Source organism: Haliotis rubra, unplaced genomic scaffold (assembly GCF_003918875.1).
Source record: "Haliotis rubra isolate DU_JTF1 unplaced genomic scaffold, ASM391887v1 Scf68, whole genome shotgun sequence".
In the NCBI taxonomy this organism is placed as follows: Eukaryota; Metazoa; Mollusca; class Gastropoda; order Lepetellida; family Haliotidae; genus Haliotis; species Haliotis rubra.
In genome coordinates this window covers 2,375,362-2,397,528 of record NW_025767390.1, presented here as the reverse complement: position 1 = coordinate 2,397,528, position 22,167 = coordinate 2,375,362, and the positions used below count along the sequence as shown (strand labels likewise).

General features: G+C 42.4%; 1 protein-coding gene across 1 annotated transcript; it reads left to right on the top strand.

The window, feature by feature from the left end:
* Positions 1 to 11,207: 11,207 nt before the first annotated feature.
* Positions 11,208 to 21,887, top strand: LOC124257998. Its single transcript, XM_046692075.1, has 6 exons — positions 11,208 to 11,509; positions 15,180 to 15,283; positions 15,821 to 15,877; positions 17,918 to 18,027; positions 19,443 to 19,584; positions 21,235 to 21,887. Exons 1-6 carry the CDS (start codon positions 11,440 to 11,442, stop codon positions 21,823 to 21,825), a joined length of 1,074 nt encoding a protein of 357 aa, XP_046548031.1. The 5' UTR covers positions 11,208 to 11,439; the 3' UTR covers positions 21,826 to 21,887.
* Positions 21,888 to 22,167: the final 280 nt, after the last annotated feature.

Sequence of the window (22,167 nt, the reverse complement as noted above, 5' to 3'; positions counted from 1 at the left end):
CAAGTACCATATTTTAACGTCTTTTGGTATGATGCGGCCGGCAATCGAACACGCGACCTTCCGCTCTCCGGGCGGACGCTCTAACCACTACACCACGAATACGGCCTAATACAGATGGAATTATGGAAAGCATATGCATCATATTTAGAAGTGTTTTTCATGTGTCTCGAAAGCTTTACTGAGGCCCTGAATGTTGTAACATTGATAAAACTAGTTATGAGCACGTGGAACCACTTTCAAGTCGTTGTAGGAAGAGTATTCTCAAATGTACCTCAGAGTGAAAACAAGAAACCAAAGCTGACGCTGTTGGTGTATTGCTCAATACATTAAGGGACATATGACTATTGGGAGGTTTAAGAGACCCCGTTTGACACACTGTCTTATTGATTGGATGGCTTGTTGTTTAACGCCGCACACATAAATATTCGGTCTGTCGGCAGCGGTATGTAACTCGACCTGACAATCCAGTGATCAATAGCATGAGAATCGATCTAAGCAACTGGAATACGATGACATGTGTCAAGCAAGTTAGCGAACCTGACCACCCGATCCCGTTTGTCACCCCTAACGACAAGCATGGGTTACTGAAGGTCAATTCTAACCCGGATCTTCACGGGTCTGTTTAGTTTGACAAGCTTCAAGAACAGATCTAGATATGAAACAGATGTGTTGGTTACGCTGGCCCTTATTTTATTAGTTCAGGTTGGTAAATCACTGGAAATGATTTGGCTACATGGCTACTGTTGAAGGATATCAGAGAATCAATATAAATGAAGTGTGAGATAAATGTCTTAGCAAGATAGCCCTGATCTAATGTTGCCAATGTGTTAGAAATTCCGGCTCATGTGTTGCAGAAACAGATCATCGAGGAATGGGACGAAATTGGTTCATGTGGAGATGCGAGGCAGTGGGGTAGCCTAGTGGTTAAAGTGTTTGCTCGTCACGCCGAAGACCCGGGTTCGATTCCCCACATGGGTACAATGTGTGAAGCCCATTTCTGGTGTCCCCCGCCGTGATATTGCTGAAATATTGCTAAAAGCGGCGTAAAACCAAACACACTCACTCACTCCTATGGAAATGCCTAAGTGTCATAAACCCAAAATCACACAGATGTTACAGAGGTGCACGTTTGGGACGTCTCCCAGAATGTATTTAAGCTTGAGCGATTGATATTCATATACCATGTTTCTGGTAAGAATTTCAAACATGAGAATTGTTGTCTTGAAATTATGTCCTACAGAGTTAAGGCCCCTTCTCCATGTTTTGTACCTCCGAGCAACTACAGCGTGAATCGGTGCAAATTTTCTCACTGCCCTTGTTATTATTATTAATATTTAGTTTAATTATCCCAATGTCGTGTTCTCATGTTCAGTTTCAATTTGACCTAGAAGTTGGAAAATCCCATTAATAGTCAGTATTGTAGTTAATCTTTGAGGCAGGAATACCCTGGTATACAAGCTATACCCAGAAATATATATTTGTTTTTGTATTTATATATTGTTATTATTTATTTTTTAACCCAGCACAAAACATGACTGTTTACAGGCTAAGTGCGACGTTAAACAACAAACAAGCACACAAATCATATAACTGGAATATTGCTCTGTATTACGTTCAACAAACACCCAACAAATAGTTACAAAATTGAAAGTGTCAGAAGCGCACATAAAATGTATTATTGCAGAGACAATCTGTGCTTCAAATCACAATTTGTTTACCAGTATATTTAATAGTGAGTGAGTGAGTGAGTTTTGTTTTACGCCGCTGTTAGCAATATTCCAGCAATGTCACGGCGGGGGACACCAGAAATGGGCTTCACACATTGTACCCATGTGGGTAATCGAACCCGGGTCTTCGGTGGGATGAGCAGACGCTTTAACAACTAGGCTACCCCACCGCCCCTGTATAGTTACTGACGCTGATGCAGTGCACCAAATGCTCCCCAATAATGTCATGCATCTCATGCACAGAAAACGGGAAATCAAACTAGTGTAACGATGGGTCTTTAAACAAGTTTTAACTGGTTGTTATTTGAGAAATAAAAGCGACTCAATGAAATGGCAACACTCGTACATTATACATGATATACAGCTGAACGACTTTAACATATATACTCCCAAAAAGAAACGCATATAGGAATTTCAACTGTTTTTAATGTTTATTTGGAAACATCTTGTTGTCTTTATGAGTAAATGAAATGTAGACTTATCCGTCTTTGGCACCAACTCGAGGAAAGTCAGTTTGAGTGTCACATGGAGACGTGTGGTGGCGCTGAAGTCAATACCTCGTGTGACCACCGTGGGCATCCAGAACTGCACGGCATCGCCTCGGCATCGAACGAATAAGTGTCAGAATTTCGTGTCGCCCAATCGCAGCCCACTCAGTCTGTAGTGCCTGGGCGAGTTGCTGAAGTGTCTGGGGCTGAGAGTTACGGCGTCGCACCCGTCTGTCCAGGGAATTCCACAGATGTTCGATCGGGTTTAAGTCCGGTGATCTTGAGGGCCAGGGGAGCACATTGATGTTGTGGTTCTGGAGGACTGTGACGTACTGTGTGGAGCCTGGCATTGTCCTGTTGAAACAACTCCCTCTGGCGATCAATGATTGGAAGGAGGTGTGGGCGTAGGATTTCGTCACAGTACCGTTCAGCTGTCAGGTTGCCCTGGATCATCACCAAATCACTTCTCCTACGGCAGGTGATCGCTCCCCACATCATAACACTTCCCCGGCCGAATCTGTCCACTTGGGGAACGCAAGCGTCGGCGAAACGTTCACGTCGACGTCTGTACACCCGCATTGTTCCATCGCGTCGTTCCAATAGAAATCGTGATTCATCACTGAACCAGATTCTACGCCAATTCGGTAGGTTCCAGGCCTGAACGTTGGTGCACCATTGAACTCGATGTCGACGATGTTGTTGTCGAAGCACAGGGCCAAAATAAGGTCTTCTGGCACGTAAACCAGCCTCTCTCAACCTGTTCCTGACGGTCTGTGCAGAAAGCCTCCTCAATCCGGGTATTTGTCGAGCGGTACTGGTCGCCGTAGCTGTTCGATGACGCAGGTGATGTACCCGGATGTAGCGATCCTGCGCCGCAGTGGTCGCTCGAGGTCGCCCACTACGAGGGGCATCTGCTATCGCATTCTGCCGGCGATATCTCTCCCAGGGCCGTGAAATGGTGCTTTGGTGAACATTCATGCGTCGGGCAACTGCACGTTGAGACTGGCCAGCTATAAGCAAACCAATGGCGATATGACGGTTGGCTTCATTTAGACGTGGCATTTTGCGTTCGTCAACAATATTCCAAATACAGTGAATAATCGACAGACAGCGATCAACCTTTTATACCCAGCATTGAGACTATCTGATCCCCAACTTTCACGTGCATTGCATGTGAATTGTGTATTCTGTGACACTACACGCCGAAATTGAAAATCATGCTGTTAAATACGGGTATTTTACGGATGGTGCGTTTTGTTGTGATGTTTCAAAACATAAACACCATAGGACTCATAAACAGAGCAAAACCTTTTGTAAAATGAATCACGTTTTAATTCATTGCTACATGAAATTGCTATTTTCATGATGCGTTTCTTTTTTGGGAGAGTATACATTGAATTGAAATGGTATCTTGTAGCCTATAAAAATATGTTACGGATATATATTCAAGGTAGCGTGAAATTACAAAACGAAATCTTGACGTCAAGCCGTTTTATCTCTGTCAGAATGTTTGCATCCAGTGAGGTTTTGATTTTTAAATGATGCGCATAGGTGACCGCGTTCGCAATGGCGATGGAAATGATAATTTGAATTGTGGAAATTTCTTTCCTTTTGGTCGAGTTGATGGAAGGAAAGGAGATGGTCATGATATGTTCATAATATACTCATGCCAATAATGGTTGTCACCCGTCCCCACCCCAAACCCCACACACCTCACACAAGCACCACACCCCTCCAATAAAAAAATTGAAGTGGGTGACAACCATTATTGGCATGAGTATAGTTTTCAGATTTAAAACGTTCCCATGCTTAAAAATGCAAACCATTCAGTTTGAAATATATATTTCATACACAAGTAAATACCCCAAACAATAAATTGTGTCACGAAGCAGAATTTGAATGTTAATATGCCCAACATTCTGTATGGAAATAAGTTACACCCATCCAAAAGAACTAACGGGACTAAGCGACAACCATTCCTTGTTTATGACATATATAGGAAGGTAGACTCTTCCAGTGTGAGACTTCAACCAGTCGAAAAATCGACGTTGCAAAACAAGTACGAAATTGGAAACAGATTAATAATTAAATGTCGCTGTGTGAAGGTTTAACACGCGTGACATGATTTTGCGTCATAGATAATCTGAAATACGTAAAAAGCAAGCCCCATTCCAGTTCCCATTTCAATATTTCACTGCTCCAGCCTGGTCACGTGGAGGTTTTCACGATCTGAGTCAGTTGCTGGAATCTAATGGTAGAAAGTGTGAGTTGGCTAGACTTTCACGCCAGCTGTCTCAATAACAAACGATGCAGTGCAAAAGTATGTGTTGGGGAGATAACGGACACCCAAACAGTGAGCGAGTGAGTGAGTGAGTAAGTTTTACGTCGCCTTTAGCAATATTCCAGCAATAACACGGCGGGGAAGTCCAGAAATGGGTTTCACACAATGTGCCTATATGAGGAATCGAACCCAGGCCTCTGGCGTGACGAGCGAACGCTTTAACTCTAGGCTACTCCACAGTTGTGCTCAGCTACGACGTCGAACGTTGCAAGGTCAATACGCCGTAACTGTATGGGGCTAAAGGTTAGCTAGTGGAGGTAATCAGTCAATGCCCAATACGTTATCCGTATTATGCATTCTGTAAATAAACGAGTCAAAGGGACATGATTAAGTGAGATAATACAGTGATCAACAGCTTCAATTTGAGCATCGATCTACGCAATTCAGATACGATGACATGTGTCAACCAAGTCAGCGAACCTGACCACCCGATCCCGTTAGTCAACTCTAACGACAGGCACGGGTTGCTGAAGATCAATTCTAACCCGGATCTTCGTGAGTCCCGTTTTAAGAAGCGTGTCATTCGTCACAGTTGTTGATATCTAATGTATGCGACAGAAAGGTAAGATATGTCAATTTCACATTCCTGAATTAATGTTTGTATGACATTAAAGTATTATAGATTACTTGAGTCACCAAACCGTGAATATCCGGGTTAGAATTAGTCCGAAGCAACCCTTGCTTGTCGTATGAGGCGACTTACCGGATGGACTGTTTCGGTTTGGTTTGGCTGTTGTATAACGCCTCACTGGCAATATTCCAGCTACATGACGTCGGACCTTAAATAATCGAATCTGGACCAGACAATACAGTGATCAACAGCACGAGCATCGATCTACGCAGTTCGGATACGATGACATGTGTCAATCAAGTCAGCGAGCCTGACCACTCAATCCCGCCAGTGGCCTCTTACGACAAGCATAGGTTGATGAAGATCAATTCTAACCCGGATCTTCACGGGTATTGCTTGTCGTGTGAGGTGACTTACCGGGTGGACTGTTTCGGTTTGCTTTGGTTGTTGTATAACGCCGCATTCAGCAATATTCCAGCTATATGGAGGCGGTCTGTAAATAATCGAGTCTAGAACAGATAATACAGTGATCAACAGCATGAGCATCGATCTGCACAATTCGAATACGAACCTGACTACCCGATCCCGCCAGTGGCCTCTTACGACAAGGATGGCTTACTGTAGATCAATTCTAACCCGGATCTTCACGGTCTTCTTCTTGCTTGTCGTAAGATTCGACTTAACTGATCTCTTGGTGTCTTCGTTGGTACATTACACACAGATATCTCCCATCGGCGTGGGTTGAAATTAATTGCTCAAAACTTGATTTCTTTGAGTCGTTACATATTATTCTTCGTTAATGAATACTCTCGATTTTTCGTGATTGGCGAGTGGTGCCATATTGGAGAGGAATAATGTCCAATAACATCTGACGTGCCTCATCTGGTGTTTGCATAGTATATATGTTCGCCCCTTAACACAGTTTACGGACATGTGTAAACCCCAGGCATTTTTAGCAGGGTGCAGCGCCCTCCCCTTTTTATTTGGCACCCTGCTTTTCTTTGAATACAAGAATTGATCTTAACACTTGGGTTTTTAGTTGTGAAAAGTTATGTGAAATAACTATGCACTTTGAGCCTTTAAGAACTAAACATAATATACTATCCCCCCAAAAAAGATACGCATAGGCGTTTTGTATTTTTCAGAATCTATTAATTACCTGTTGTGTTCAAACAATCGTCAAAATATGTAACAAAAGTGTTGTTGACATGATTTTACAAAATTGCACAAGTAAATAATCGACTTTACCTGAAAATGTTGATTTTGATGAGATTTCTTACAAAGATTAAAAAGGCATCGCCACAACGCAACAGAAATCACCTCCCAATTGAAATTGTGCAGCAAAGAGCATGCACTGTCTGGCTATAAAAATCCTGATTACTTTCGGAAATCGGCATTCGTTTTGAAGGAGTTTCAAGGTCAAATCACTACGCCACGTCTTGACGCCGCGACACTGAACATCGCCATTGAAAGAATGCACGCTGGAGATTACCAATTTTCTGTTGCTAGGCGTCTAAATGTTAGTATAAGCACGATATCACTGCTTGCAGTTCGTTACAACCAAACAGGTATAACAAATGACCGTCCCCGTAAGGGAAGACATCGAGTCACCACTGCAGCCCAAGATAGGTACATCTGACTTCGGAGGATATCTGGTCAAACTGTACGGAACAGGTTGAGAGAGATTGGACTGAGAACCAGGAGACCCGACGTCGGGACCGTGCTACGTCGTCACCATCGCGCTCATCGTCTCCGTTATCTAAAATTATCCACTTGGTTGTATAGACATTTCCTTCTTCTAAACTGATGTAAAAATTCATGTACTAAAGTCTATTTGTGGACGAGTTATACAGTTGAAAATATAACATTTCCGCAACAGATTTCTGACCTATGCGTTTCTTTTTTTGGATAGTATACTTGGAAATCTTGGCACTTTTTGGATCCTGGGGGAAACACTAAATATACATTTGTAGAGCGTCTGATATAAACCGGTGGCGCTAAGGATAAAGTATGCGCAGGCACAGACCTTTCTCCCCGGTTAAACCAAGCACCTTGTGAGGCGTCACAAGATTAAAAGTCATTTGACTAATCCCGGTAGGTTAACTCTCCATGGGATTACATAAAAATACACCAAATATCTTCGCAAAAGTGGTTTTGACTAGAACATCTGTTAAATTATCTCATTATTTAAAGATCGTTAGATTAAGACTAATGTCACAAGACTGTTATACAATATTCAGTAAAACATGCATCTTCCAATACAAAAGAGGAGAAAATCGTGGTGTTTGCTGGGCTTTTAATATAAAATCGTTGCTCTTTTCTCATGGATTTGCAGAGGCTACTATTCAACAATGTGTTGGAAGTGTTGATTTATTCGTACAGGATTACAAACAAAGATGTATCGACATTGAGATTCAATACCTCTGACCACAGTCTTCTCGTAGGAACGGGCAGACATCACAAAATACCAAGACAAGAACGGCTGTGCCTATTGTGTATTATCGTTGAGGATAAATTCCAATTTTGTTTAGCGTGCCACTTTATTCAGATTTGCTCCAGTCATATTTCATACTAATATTATATGTTCCCAACTCTTGGGAAAATGTGTTTATTATTTTCAAGCAACAAACGTAACGTCTGTATTGAACTAGCAAAATATATCTTCAAAAAATGACAACAGTCGTCATTAAGGCCATTCCTATGTTTGAATCCCGTTAATCATGTCGTGGTTGTTGTGTATAGCGCGCAAACGCATCCCAAAATGTGTTTGTAAACCTTTGTTATAAAAAAATGAAAACGATGAAAAGTGCATGCAGAAATTGTTTTCCATGCTTTACGTTCAATGTGTCGGAAACATGGTAAGTTATGTCGACTGTAAAAAGCCAAACCAAATTCATCATTTCATTACGAAATGTTCGACGTAAACGAAGACAAAAAATGCCCTGATTGAATGCTACTGACCGAAATACTGACCTACTTGGACGTTTGGAAGCAGTGGAGTCCCAGTCTGTTGTTGCAGGGCACTTCAACGTCCACCACAGCACCATATCGCGATTATGGCATCGATATACCCGCTTCATTTCGACCCAAGATCGTCCCAGAAGTGAAAGACCAAGAGTGACCACTCCTGCTCAGGACTGATTCATCCGGGTGTTTCACCTACGTCACCGATTTGCTACAGCAACGGGCACTGCAGGACAGGTGCCTGGTCTTCGAAGAATTTCTTACCAAACCATAAGAAGGGAGAAGTGGGAATTCGAGCATATCGACCACAATTTGGACCTGTCCTGACACGACTACACCGACAACGACGTGTCTACTGTTGCAACAGGGTACAGGCTTGGAACCTGGGGAATTGGCGACACGTTTGGCTTAGCGATGAATCGCGTTTCCTCCTTGGGGAGGGAGGCAACGTGTCTATTGACGTCAACACGAACGTTTTGCGCAGAACTGCGTTCGACAGGTGGACAGATGTGGTGGAGATAGCGTCATCGTGTGGGGAAACATGTCCTACAGGGGTAGATCAGAGCTAGTGGTGGTTCAAGGCCATCTTCAGCAAATCGCTACATCGACAACATCCTGGAACCACACCCCCTCCCACTTTTCTACAGCCAGAGGGATCTGTTTCAACACAACACTAGACCCCACAAAGCTTTTGTAACAGGTGCCTATTGCGCCAATGCAAACGTCAATGTCCTTCCCTGGCCTTCCAAATCGCCTGATCTGAACCCGATATCTATGGGATGAACATGATGGACGCGTCCGTAAACGTCACCAACATCCTCAAACACTTGCAGAACTTGTGGTGTCACCATGTACTGACCTGAACGCCCCCTTGTGTCCACACATGCGTCCTGCACGTGTATCACTCGGAAGCGATTGTGCGGAAAATAGCATTCGGAATCTTTCAAGTGTTTGAGGTAAAGGTTCAAACGGTATGTACGAATGTTAACTGTCGCGATTTGGTAAGCTTAAGCTGTGTTCTGATTGGTCAATTCAAAATGTTAGCTGACTCGATCTGCTACTATAGGGTTTGTTAGACTCAGTATAGCAGTGTAACGAATAATACTGAGCCTAAGTTTACTTAGACTGATTTTAGTCATGTTTGTTCTCAACGCTCCTATCAAACAGTCGTTATCATACTCTGTACCTGAATAATTTTCCTTTAGCCCATGTGACCAACGTGACTCTCCACCATGACCAACGTTGTTTATAACTTCAACATAGAATGTGGACCCTGAACCACACCAGTTGCAAACACAGTCAAGATGTTTTACGATACAAGTTGGGTTTATAACTGCAAGATAGTCATAAATTGAGTCATATCGCAGTCCCTGATATATAGCCCGTTTTATTGTATCGTAAATAACCGTATTCTTTAGGTCAAACATACTAGTTTACGATATCATGGTGAGGGGCGGTCATCTTTAACCTAGTGGTTAAACCTTGGCTCGTCGGCAACGAAGACCCGGGTTCGAATGCCATGGGTATAATGTACCAACAGTCCCTGGTGTATATAGCCCGATTTGCTGGAATATTGCTAAAAACGGCGTAAAACCAAACTCAGTCTAGTTACATACGTAACATGGTGATGATCTAGTTGTTTGTATTTGGCCGCAAAATGTATGTATTGTATAATCGTCGCCGTACGAGGCGATTAACGGGTGGGGTGGTCAGGCTCGCTGATATGGTTGATACATGTCACCCGGGCCTTTGGCGTGACGAGCGAACGCTTTACCCACTAGGCTACCCCATCGTCCCTGAGTACTTGAGAACAATCTATGTGAATCGAACCCGTTCCTTTGGTGTGATGAGCGAACGCCTTACCCACTAGACTACCCCACCGTCCCTGAGTACTTGAGAACAATCTATGTGAATCGAACCCGTTCCTTTGGTGTGATGAGCGAATACCCACTAGACTACCCCACCCGTTCAATCCTGTGAATCGAACCCGTTCCTTTGGTGTGATGAGCGAACGCCTTACCCACTAGACTACTTCACCGCCCCTGAGTACTTGAGAGCAATCCATGTGAATCGAACCCGTTCCTTTGGTGTGACGAGCGAACGCCTTACCCACTAGGCTACCCCACCGCCCCTGAGTACTTGATAACAATTCGGGGGAATCTAACCCGGTCCTTTGGTGTGACGAGCGAACGCTTTAACCACCTGGCTACCCCACCGCCGTTGAGTACTTGACAACAATTCAGTGGAATCGAAAAAGGTCCTTTACTGTGCTGAGCGAACGCTTTAACTACTTGGCTACCCCACCGCCGTTGAATACTTGCAAGCAATCCAAGAGAGTCGAACCCGGGCCTTTTGTGACGAGCAAACGCTTAACCGCAAGGCTATTCCACCATCCCTGAATACTTGAGAGCAATCCAGGAGCATCGAACCCGGGCCTGTGGCGTGACGAGCAGACGCTTCAACCACCAGGCTATCCCACCGCCGTTGAATACTTGAGAGCAATCCAGGAGCGTCAAACCCGGCCTGTGGCGTGACGAGCAGACGCTTCAACCACCAGGCTATCCCACCGCCGTTGAATACTTGAGAGCAATCCAGGAGCGTCAAACCCGGACCTGTGGCGTGACGATTAGACGCTTCAACCACCAGGCTATCCCACCGCCGTTGAATACTTTGAGAGCAATCCAGGAGCGTCAAACCCGAACCTGTGGCGTGACGAGCAGACGCTTCAACCACCAGGCTATCCCACCGCCGTTGAATACTTGAGAGCAATCCAGGAGCATCAAACCCGGGCCTGTGGCGTGACGAGCAGACGCTTCAACCACCAGGCTATCCCACCGCCGTTGAATACTTGAGAGCAATCCAGGAGCGTCAAACCCGGACCTGTGGCGTAACGATTAGACGCTTCAACCACCAGGCTATCCCACCGCCGTTGAATACTTGAGAGCAATCCAGGAGCGTCAAACCCGGGCCTGTGGCGCCCCGCAACTCCATGAACCAATTACTTGATAACAATACATACAAGGTCTTGCCATGCATTATTTACAAGTATCAGTGACGCACGTGTCACAACGGTAACATTCACAGCGTATTCTAAGAACATTACCCGAGCCCGTCTACACAACCTGATATACCCGAGACTATCTCTCGCTGAACAAACTGTATATATTGCTCAACAAAGCCAGGTCTTCCGAATACTCAAACTAGTAGTTACCTTACATCACGCAACGGTGAACACGATCGGGCAGTATTGTGAAACATGGGCGGAACAGGACATTGATGAAAAGAAGAAAGGGGCGATTGCTAAACGTTTTGACTAGTATGTAAAATATAGGACAGCACAACACCAAGATGGCTGACGAAGAAAAGCGGGGAGTTAACATCGCCAATGGAGTCATATCGGGATTAGTTATAGCGTGTGGTGAGTACGTGGAGGCGTCGTTTTCAAGTAGTAGTTCAATTGTTCACCACGAGTCTGTGCTACGCCATGTCGTTATGCACCGAAAGGTAACATGTTTATCTGTGACACAGTAAGAGGATCCTGTCTCTGAAGAAAACTCCGACCTTGGTTTAAGTTAAAGTGTTTTACAAGACCACGTTATTGCATAGTTCATAGTTTGTGGTTGGCATAAGGTACACTAACGTTAATTTGAAATATAACGACAGGTTGTTATGTGGCGTACGATCTAAATCTGTATAACAGTCACGCTCTGGCAATCAGTATATGGTTTGGACGTTTTCACAATTGTCAGTAAGCCTGTTATGTTTCTCAATCTCACCAGTTTTAGCACAGCAGTGCAGTGTTAGCCTGTAGTACAGCTCGACCTCGTTAGGAGGTTGTACAGCAGTGCAGTGTCTGACTGTAGTACAGCTCGACCTCGTTAGGAGGTTGTACAGCAGTGCAGTGTTAGACTGTAGTACAGTTCGACCTCGTTAGTAGGTTGTACAGCAGTGCAGTGTTAGACTGTAGTACAGTTCGACCTCGTTAGTAGGTTGTACAGCAGTGCAGTGTTAGCCTGTAGTACAGTTCGACCTCGTTAGTAGGTTGTACAGCAGTGCAGTGTTAGTCTGTAGTACAGTTCGACCTCGTTAGTAGGTTGTGCAGCAGTGCAGTGTTAGACTGTAGTACAGTTCGACCTCGTTAGTAGGTTGTACAGCAGTGCAGTGTTAGCCTGTAGTACAGTGACCTCGTTAGTAGGTGTGCAGCAGTGTCTGTAGTACAGCTCGACCTCGTTAGTAGGTTGTACAGCAGTGCAGTGTAGTAGCTCTGTAGTACAGCTCTGACCTCGTTAGTAGGTTGTACAGCAGTGCAGTGTTAGTTACAGCTCGACCTCGTTGTAGTACAGCTCGACCTCGTTAGGAGGTTGTACAGCAGTGCAGTGTTAGACTGTAGTACAGTTCGACCTCGTTAGTAGGTTGTACAACAGTGCAGTGTCAGCCTTTAGTACAGTTCGACCTCGTTAGTAGGTTGTACAGCAGTGCAGTGTTAGCCTGTAGTACAGTTCGACCTCGTTAGTAGGTTGTACAGCAGTGCAGTGTTAGCATGTGGTACAGTTCGACCTCGTTAGTAGGTTGTACAGCAATGCAGTGTTAGACTGTAGTACAGCTCGACCTCGTTAGTAGGTTATACTATAATATAAGAATTGTAATTTATAGAGGGATTGTAACATAAAACGTCAATTGAACAGATCAAAGCAGATTTTATGAATGGACAACTGAATATCGATAGGTTCGCGATAGGTTCCCCGTCATTTAAAGTATTGATATAAATGTCAGAATATTAGATTTAGAATATTTCTTCACTATTTTTTCACAGGATCGTCATCGAGTAAAGATGGGTATAATCCTGCTTGGGTGTCATGTAGGTAGTATGTGTGCCGTCAGTTCCATGGTCCCTTGTGTTGGGATATAACTTTGGTTGTTGATAATCTATAGCCCAATAATATATCTAATATTGTATTGTTGGGTACTGTTATATTCACATACCCGTGAGTATATATGACTTGGTGATACTCTTGTTGTTTTACTGTTCCCTGTCGACATATTACATGAATTGTGTGAATCTGTTCATGAACATTATTATGGTATCATTGCTCCTTAGCTCAATAGGGGTGACGGGGTAGTCTAGTGGTTAAAGTATTCGCTCGTCACGCCGACGACCCGGGTTCGATTCCACACATTGGTACAATGCCCATTTATGGTGTCCTCCGCCGTAATAGAGCTGGAATATTGCTAAAAGCGGTGTAAAACTGAACTCACTCACTCATGTGACTCAATATTACCATTGTGCTGTACAATTTTAGCTCATACTCTGAAACAAAGCTTGCACATTGAGTATAAGGTAACTAAGGTGATATTACAAATAAACATGATTTGTCAACTTTGTACACTACCATCCCTCGTTGCAAACCTAAACAAAAAACTTATTTGAAGTTTAATGGAAATGGTGAGCATTGATTTAGTTTCATATCTATCTTCAGAACTTCATGAAGTATTTTAAGTATAGGGACAAAACAATATGCAAAATATTGGACTTCCTCATCGGTAACGTTCGCTCGTCACGTTAAAGACCCGGGTCCGATTCCCCACATGGGTACAATATGTTAAGCCCATTTCTGGTGTCCCCCGTTGTGATGTTTCTGGAATATTTCTGAAAGCGATGTAAAATTAAACCACTCACTCCTCATTGGTAACTGTTACGCAAATGTGGGGTTGAAACATTTAGATGAGAAGAAGGCACCCCACAGATACCAGCTGTGGCCCCTAATTGAGAATCTGTTTATGCATGAGTGCGAGTTTCTGCTCGGGTTGGCAAAATCAGAGCAACGTGATTTCTCCAAGAAGTATAAACTTAGGTTCAGATTTATCGATGATCTTTTATCATTGGATAACTATCAAAATAACACTCCCCTTCCACTGATTAACCCATCTGAACTTGAAATAAAAGAGACCGGTGAGACCCCTCATGTGTTTCAGATTTAGATCTATCCATAAAGATTCAGAGTGCTTAAACTTAAACTGACACACAGTGGTCCTGTGCACTGAGTTTAGGTCACAAACCAGGTGAAGTTAAGCAACGTCGGGGGCGGAGAGTCATTGGATGGGTGGCCGTGTTTGGCAGATTGACTCCTGAGCGTTCCTAGCACTAAACAATGTGATACATGTGGTCTCACCTTAGGCAAGTGAGTTTGTTCAAAATTGCCTCTGTTCACTCAGATTATAAGTCATGTGACTATAACCCTATCGCGCCTTACAGCCAGCTTGGGTTTTCAGGGGTAATAATGTGCTATGCGTGGAGTTTGGCGCTATATAAATGGACACATTATTATTCTTTTATGGTTAAATTTCCCTTTCTGAAGAGCAATATTTCAACAGCTCCAGCCTTTGATGTTTACATTTAACAAATATTTAGGTCCAATTGAGCGTGCTGTTATTATCAAGACTTCAAAGAGCGTCATATTACTCTAGCTCAGAAGTTATGCGATCAAGCTTACCACATTCAAGGCCTCAATGAAGCTTTCAAAATGTTTTTGGGCTCACATGTGGAGGGCATTTCAAATTCGACAAACAGCAGTGACAAAACTGATGTCCAGTGTAGATCCTATTTTGTCTTGAACTTCACGTTCCCGTGGTTGTTCCGCTGAACTATTGCCTAGCCTTTGCGTTTGTTTATAACCGGTGCCACCGATTGGGCGCGAATACATTGAATCATCATCAAATGATAGCGATACACAAACACCTGCTGCTGATATAGACGGAATTGTAAATCAACTCTGCTTTTAGATATCTTATGGATGTGGAACGGGTTTTGTCTCTTTTATTTACAGATTTCTGTTCCAAAACCAATTTCAGAAACGCCTGGAAATATTAGTTTAAAAGAAGCATCGACAATAACTATAAAAGTTAATTCATTCTGGAGGAATGAGGTAGAGCCAAACCTTTTATTTGTTCGAAAGTGGGGCATGAAGCCACCTTAATAAAGATTACTGCAAAACGTTGAAGTACATCCAAACCATTTTCGCGATGAGCGTGCACGCTCGGAGACACGCTCAGAATTGTTTAGTAATAACCAATCCTATATTAATCAACAGGTATCATCTACAGTGCATTGTCGGGAGTCTATATTGACAGCGTACTCGCTGGAGTGAGTGTTGCGGGCATTTCAACCGTTCCCTTGTGGAGTATCGGTTTTGCTGTAAGTAAATAATGATTCATTTGAATTGCATTTCCATGTTGTCTACCTTGTTTTAAGCGCAATATCATTACCCTTGTGAATGAATGGATATGAACACGAAATTCAGTCTGTGCTCCACTCGTGAAGATCAGGATTAGAATTAGTCTTCAGCAACCCATGCTTGTCGTAAGAGACGACTAACGGGATTGGGTGGTCAGGCTCGCTGTACTGATGATCAATGTTCATGCTGCTGATCAATGGATTGTCTATTCCAAACTCGATTATTCACAGACCGCCGTCATATAATTGGAATATTGCTGAGTGTGGCGTTAAACAACAACAAAACAAAACGATTCAAGATAGACTAAACACAATACTGAAAAACTTGAAAAGCTTTTATTATTATTTCTCTTCATACATGTATGTGCTCGTGATGTCAATCACTGGATTTTCTGGTCAAGACTATTGTTTAAAGATAACCGTTATATGGCTGGAATATTGCGGAGTAGCTCGTTAAACAATAAACAAACAATATAAACAAACTTGTTATCGTTTCAGTACATTGTCCCAGGGCTTCTCGGACTCATTGGAACATGCACGAAATCGAAATGCGCCGTAAGTAACTCACAATCTTCCTAGATGCAAAAAGCGAGCAAAAAGTGAGTGAGTGAGTGAGTGAGCGAGTGACTGAGTGAGTGAATGTTCATTTCAACAATATGCAAGGAATAGAACCAGTATCTTCGGCGGGACGAGCCAGTATTGCCGTTTTAGCCTTCACCCAACACGGGGGTATATTTTCTATTGCAAACCGTGAACGGTTAGAATTTGTCTTAAGAGGCGACAAGCGGGATCGGTTGGTCATCCCCACTGCGTAGATCAGTGCTCATGATGTCAACCCCTGGATTGTAAGGTTTAGACTGGAGTATTTACAGACCGCCTTCGACCCGTGAAGGTCCGGGTTAGAATGAACCTTCAGTATCCCATACTTGTCGTAAGAGGCGACCAACGGGATCGGGTGGTCAGGCTCGCTGACTTGGTTGACACATGTCATCGGTTCCCAATTGCGCAGATTGATGCTCTTGCTGTTGATCACTGGATTGTCTGGTCCAGACTCGATTATTTACAGACCGCCGCCATATAGCTGGAACATTGCTGAGTGCGGCGTAAAACAATAAACAAACAAATACATGACTCTAAGAACTAGTACAAACTGATCTAAATTTATAATCTCATACAATAAGCTACACAATTAATGAACAGTTTTTTTATCTTTCTTTTTTATTTTCCCCACCCAATCTCTTGTTGTTTGAGGATGGAGATGGGAAAAATACGGATGACCTGAAACGAATTAGTTCAGTATGGTTTTGCTTTTCCGTACATTTTATATATTTATATGTTTCGACCGCTTGTTATCATGCTGATGGAAATACCTGAGAAACTAAAATATAATGTTCTAAAATGAATTAATTCAGTATGGTATTGTTTCCCAGTACAATATCTCGATATTTATATTTTTCGACCGCTTGTTATCAGCTGATGGAAATACCTGAGAAACTAAAATATAATGTTCTAAAATGAATTAATTCAGTATGGTATTGTTTCCCAGTACAATATCTCGATATTTATATTTTTCGACCGCTTGTTATCATGCTGATGGAAATACCTGAGAAACTAAAATATAATGTTCTAAAATGAATTAATTCAGTATGGTATTGTTTCCCAGTACAATATCTCGATATTTATATTTTCGACCGCTTGTTATCATGCTGATGGAAATACCTGAGAAACTAAAATATAATGTTCTAAAATGAATTAATTCAGTATGGTATTGTTTCCCAGTACAATATCTCGATATTTATATTTTTCGACCGCTTGTTATCATGCTGATGGAAATACCTGAGAAACTAAAATATAATGTTCTAAAATGAATTAATTCAGTATGGTATTGTTTCCCAGTACAATATCTCGATATTTATATTTTCGACCGCTTGTTATCATGCTGATGGAAATACCTGAGAAACTAAAATATAATGTTCTAAAATGAATTAATTCAGTATGGTATTGTTTCCCAGTACAATATCTCGATATTTATATTTTTCGACCGCTTGTTATCATGCTGATGGAAATACCTGAGAAACTAAAATATAATGTTCTAAAATGAATTAATTCAGTATGGTATTGTTTCCCAGTACAATATCTCGATATTTATATTTTTCGACCGCTTGTTATCATGCTGATGGAAATACCTGAGAAACTAAAATATAATGTTCTAAAATGAATTAATTCAGTATGGTATTGTTTCCCAGTACAATATCTCGATATTTATATTTTCGACCGCTTGTTATCATGCTGATGGAAATACCTGAGAAACTAAAATATAATGTTCTAAAATGAATTAATTCAGTATGGTATTGTTTCCAAGTACAATATCTCGATATTTATATTTTCGACCGCTTGTTATCATGCTGATGGAAATACCTGAGAAACTAAAATATAATGTTCTAAAATGAATTAATTCAGTATGGTATTGTTTCCCAGTACAATATCTCGATATTTATATTTTTCGACCGCTTGTTATCATGCTGATGGAAATACCTGAGAAACTAAAATATAATGTTCTAAAATGAATTAATTCAGTATGGTATCGCTTCTCAGTACATTGTCCAGATGGTGTTCTGCATCCTTACTCTGCTGGCAATGGGAATCTTCGTCATCATCGCCTTGCTGGCTCTAACTGGTCTCACTTACGTTTCCAATGTGTGCGGGTGAGAATACCTTAATCATTTTTCTGTCCTGTTACTTAAGTAGATGGAGTGAGTGAGTTAGGTTTGACGCCGCTTTTAGCAATATTCCAGAAAAGGGCATTGTATCAGATCAGAGAGAGAGAGAGATTAATTTGATCATACTCATATATTTTACGGGAATATAGTCAGAGTTAAAGGCATCATTTTCTCTATCGGAATCTCCCCACCTTCAGCAACCCATGCTTGCCACAAAAGGCGACTATGCTTGTCGTAAGAAGCGACTAACGGGATCGGATGGTCAGGCTCGCTGACTTGGTTGACACATGTCATCGGTTCCCATTTGCGCAGATTGATGCTCATGCTCTTGATCACTGGATTGTCCGGTCCAGAATCGATTATTTACAGACCGCCGCCATATAGCTGGAATATTGCTGAGTGCGGCGTGAAACTAAACTCACTCATTCACTCACTCTGCCTGAGGAGCAAGCTAATTAGTATCATCTTTCACGGATGAAATCTTAAAAAACTTGGTAGTTGTTTTTGGTGTGCCAGACACCATGTTGGCATCAAAGTAGCAACGAGCATAAGAGTTATCCACCTTTCATAGAAACGGAGACTGCTCTCGAAAAATAACATGTCCATAACATAAGGCCACATGTTAAAAAATGCCGAAATAATTAGGTGGAGGCACGTGCCTAAAGTGTCTAATGGCAGGTACGCTACTAGCCAAACTCAGCCACTCACTCGCTCCGTACATTGTTTTGATATCAAGGCTACTCTTCATTGTCAGACAAAGCAGCTGAAGGTATGGAATACTGTAAGGGACATTCTCGCGATCTCGCATTCTCGCGAACTCGACCTTTGGAAACAAGCTAAATATGCAAAAGTGCGAGAATGCGAGAATGCGAGATCGCGAGAACGCGATTTGGCCCAAATCTCGCGTTCTTGCGATCTCGCACTCTCGCGCTTTTGGCATTTTAAGCTTGTTTCCCAAGGTCGAGATCGCGAGAATAGAAAGGGTATTCGTAGCGGAAACACTACCCCCTATACCCACCTGCCCACCCACTTAGTCAGTCACTCACCCATTCACTGACTCACCCATCCATCCATCCATATTTCCAGTCACTCATGCAAACCAACTCTACCCATTCTCACACTCAACCCTACCCAACAACAACAACATACATCTATATATCTATAAAAAATATATCGTCAATAATAATGATAATTCCAATCTGCGTACATCGTCTATATAAACCACTTTCTGAAGTGGCCATGCTTCAGTGTGCTGGTTTTATGAGGAATACAGGGATTTGTAGCGTACATCACTCACTCACTCAGTCAGTCACTCACTCACTCACTCACCCACCCACACACCCACCGACCCACTCACCCAACCACCCAATCATAAACTAACTATATCACTCTCTGCTCAGATCCTCATCTCAAGCTGCTTGTTCCGTTACTTCCTCGAGTTTCTACGCCGTTGTCTACAGCATCTCAATCAGCATGGTGCTTGGCTGGGTCCTCACACTGGTCATCACAATACTCGGTGGTATCCTCGCTTGCAGACAACCGGTAATGTGGGGGGAACTGTAATAAACTAGCGCTTGTACTTTCTGTAGAGGGAACAACCATATCTTTTATCAGGATGACTTTGGCGTAGTTAAATTCCATCTCTCTCTCTTGTAGTGGAGGCGGCAATGATTGCTGGCTTCGATTGGTGATTTGTTCATGAACAAGGTTGTGTCATTAAGCCGCCTTCGAGGTGTTAGGTAGAGCATTCGCCCGCAGAGTGGAAGGTCGCGGGTTCGATCCCCGGCCACGTCATACCAAAAGACGTTAAAATATTGTACTTGTTGGTCTCTGCCTGGCGTTCAGCATTAATGGGTGCATCAAGGACTGGTCGGCTCGGAGTCAGTATAATATGTCTGAGTGGGGTAGTCATGCTTAACTGCGGCATGGTATCTTAAGCCCCATTCACTTGCACAAAATTTACTCATGTAAGTACATTTGCACATGTGTAAATATACACATGTGTGTAATAGTAAATTTACTTTGCGTTCACATTGAATTTATGTAGAGTGAGTAAACTTGAAAGTGTAAATAATAAATGTATTAAATTGTCTCATTGTTTCTCTGAACATAAACAGAGGAAGATGTTCTTTTATCACTGGCGCTTTAGAAGACAAACACAGTATTAGATATGTACTGCTCTTGAAACAGGTCTGTCACAAGAAAGACCGCTGTTTGCTGGAACGACATGAATAAACCTAGTGACGACAAAGACTGGTTTTCGATCTTATCTGCACACAACTGCAGGATTACTTAATAGCTAGTGACCAAGCTGTTCGCCAACCTTTGGATGTACGAATGAAAGTGGCAATCGCAATATACTTGGTGGCTTCAACTTCAGAATCTAGAACTGTGGGGAATTTGTTTGGTGTTGTGAAGTTCACCGTTTGTCAGACCATATGTGATGTTTTGCTTCCGGAATATGTAACTTTTCCCCTAAATAAAGATGACATGACACAATTTACTCACAGTGCAAACTTGCACATGTGTAAATATAATTTTGCCCCTGGTCCCGACCACATGTAAATCTGCTCCTAGTGAATATTTACATACGTGAGTAAATGCGTTCACATGACACATTTACACACGCATGTAAAGTTTGCTCATGTGTGTATTTATACATAAGTGTGCAAACAGCTGCATGTGAACGGGGCTTAGTGAGCTAGCACGATAAAACCAGCTTAAGTCTGGGCTAGTACAAGCAGCCACACATACACACGCATACACGTCGTCATATGAGCTAAATATTCTTCAGTACGACGTTAAACCTCTTTTCACCTCACCGTCTTGTCTTTAACATATGCTGTTGAGCAATGTAGACAAACTTTCTGGATAACAACTTCTTGAATTATTTCGCGAGTGCGACGTTGCGATGCAGATTCTTGAACTGCTTGACAACGGTACAAGAATCTGTATCGAACCGTCACACTCACGAAACAGAGAAGTTGTTATCCATAAAGTTTGTTTATATTGTACTTCCAAACTTCTAAAATGTCGACCAAAGATATAATAATAATTTATAATTTTGACTAATTATTTCTGTATTTTCTGGGAATATGACAAATAACTCACATCCCATGCAGATCACTGCTTTAGCCGATGTCCCTTATTCATCCCAGTATTGCACTAATGTCTTACACTGTCATGTTTCAGGCAAGGCATGGTCAGGTGATGGTGCCGATGGCACCAATGACGGTCGTGTCCACCACCACTAACATGCAGCCTACAGCCTATCAGGGCAATTTGGCCTACTCTGACAACATGGCCTACATGCAAGGGACGGGATATCCAGACAGTAGGGCCTACACACAAGGAACGAGTTACCTTGACAACAGGTCATACATGCAAGGCTCGGGTTACCCTGACAACAGGTCCTATACGCAAGGCTCGGGTTACCCTGACAACAGGTCCAACTCGCGAGACACAGGTTACCCTGACAACAGATCCTACAAGCAAGGCTCGGGTTACCCTGACAACAGATCCTACTCGCAAGATACAGGTTACCCTGACAACAGATCCTACAAGCAAGGCTCGGGTTACCCTGACAACAGATCCTACTCGCAAGACACAGGTTACCCTGACAACAGATCCTACAAGCAAGGCTCGGGTTACCCTGACAACAGATCCTACTCGCAAGACACAGGCTACCAGGACAACAGATCCTACGTACAAAGCTCAGACTACCCTTCCTATGTGAAACCTTCATCCAACCAGTCGTATCGCGATTGGCGGGAAAAATACTAAACCGTTAGATCAGATTACGTTTAAATGTTATTAACGATTAATATAAAGTTTAAAAACAATACGAAATGACTATCCTTTGTTATGAGTTTTTGTAAAGAACGGAAGTTGTTATTAATATCCATATTTAAAGTGTTAATCGGAACGGATTCGGGAAAACGTGGAAATCTGTGGTGTTAATAACGGATGGGTATATTTCTTAGTTTTACAAGTATGATTTGTTTTCTTGAAACTTGTTGTTAAGGAATATGTCCAAAACAGTAGTATCTTCTTTGATCTGCATTTGAGAAGTTTGGAAGTAACTTACTGACAAATTCATGGATAACAACTTCTTGTATTTTTCTT

Bases quoted from the DNA above. Each gene is read 5' to 3' on its own strand.
- LOC124257998 (XM_046692075.1), top strand. From the start codon at position 11,440: ATGGCTGACGAAGAAAAGCGGGGAGTTAACATCGCCAATGGAGTCATA. The intron at 11,510-15,179 runs GTGAGTACGTGG...ATTAATCAACAG, and splicing joins GGGATTAGTTATAGCGTGTG to GTATCATCTACAGTGCATTG. The intron at 19,585-21,234 runs GTAATGTGGGGG...GTCATGTTTCAG, and splicing joins TCCTCGCTTGCAGACAACCG to GCAAGGCATGGTCAGGTGAT.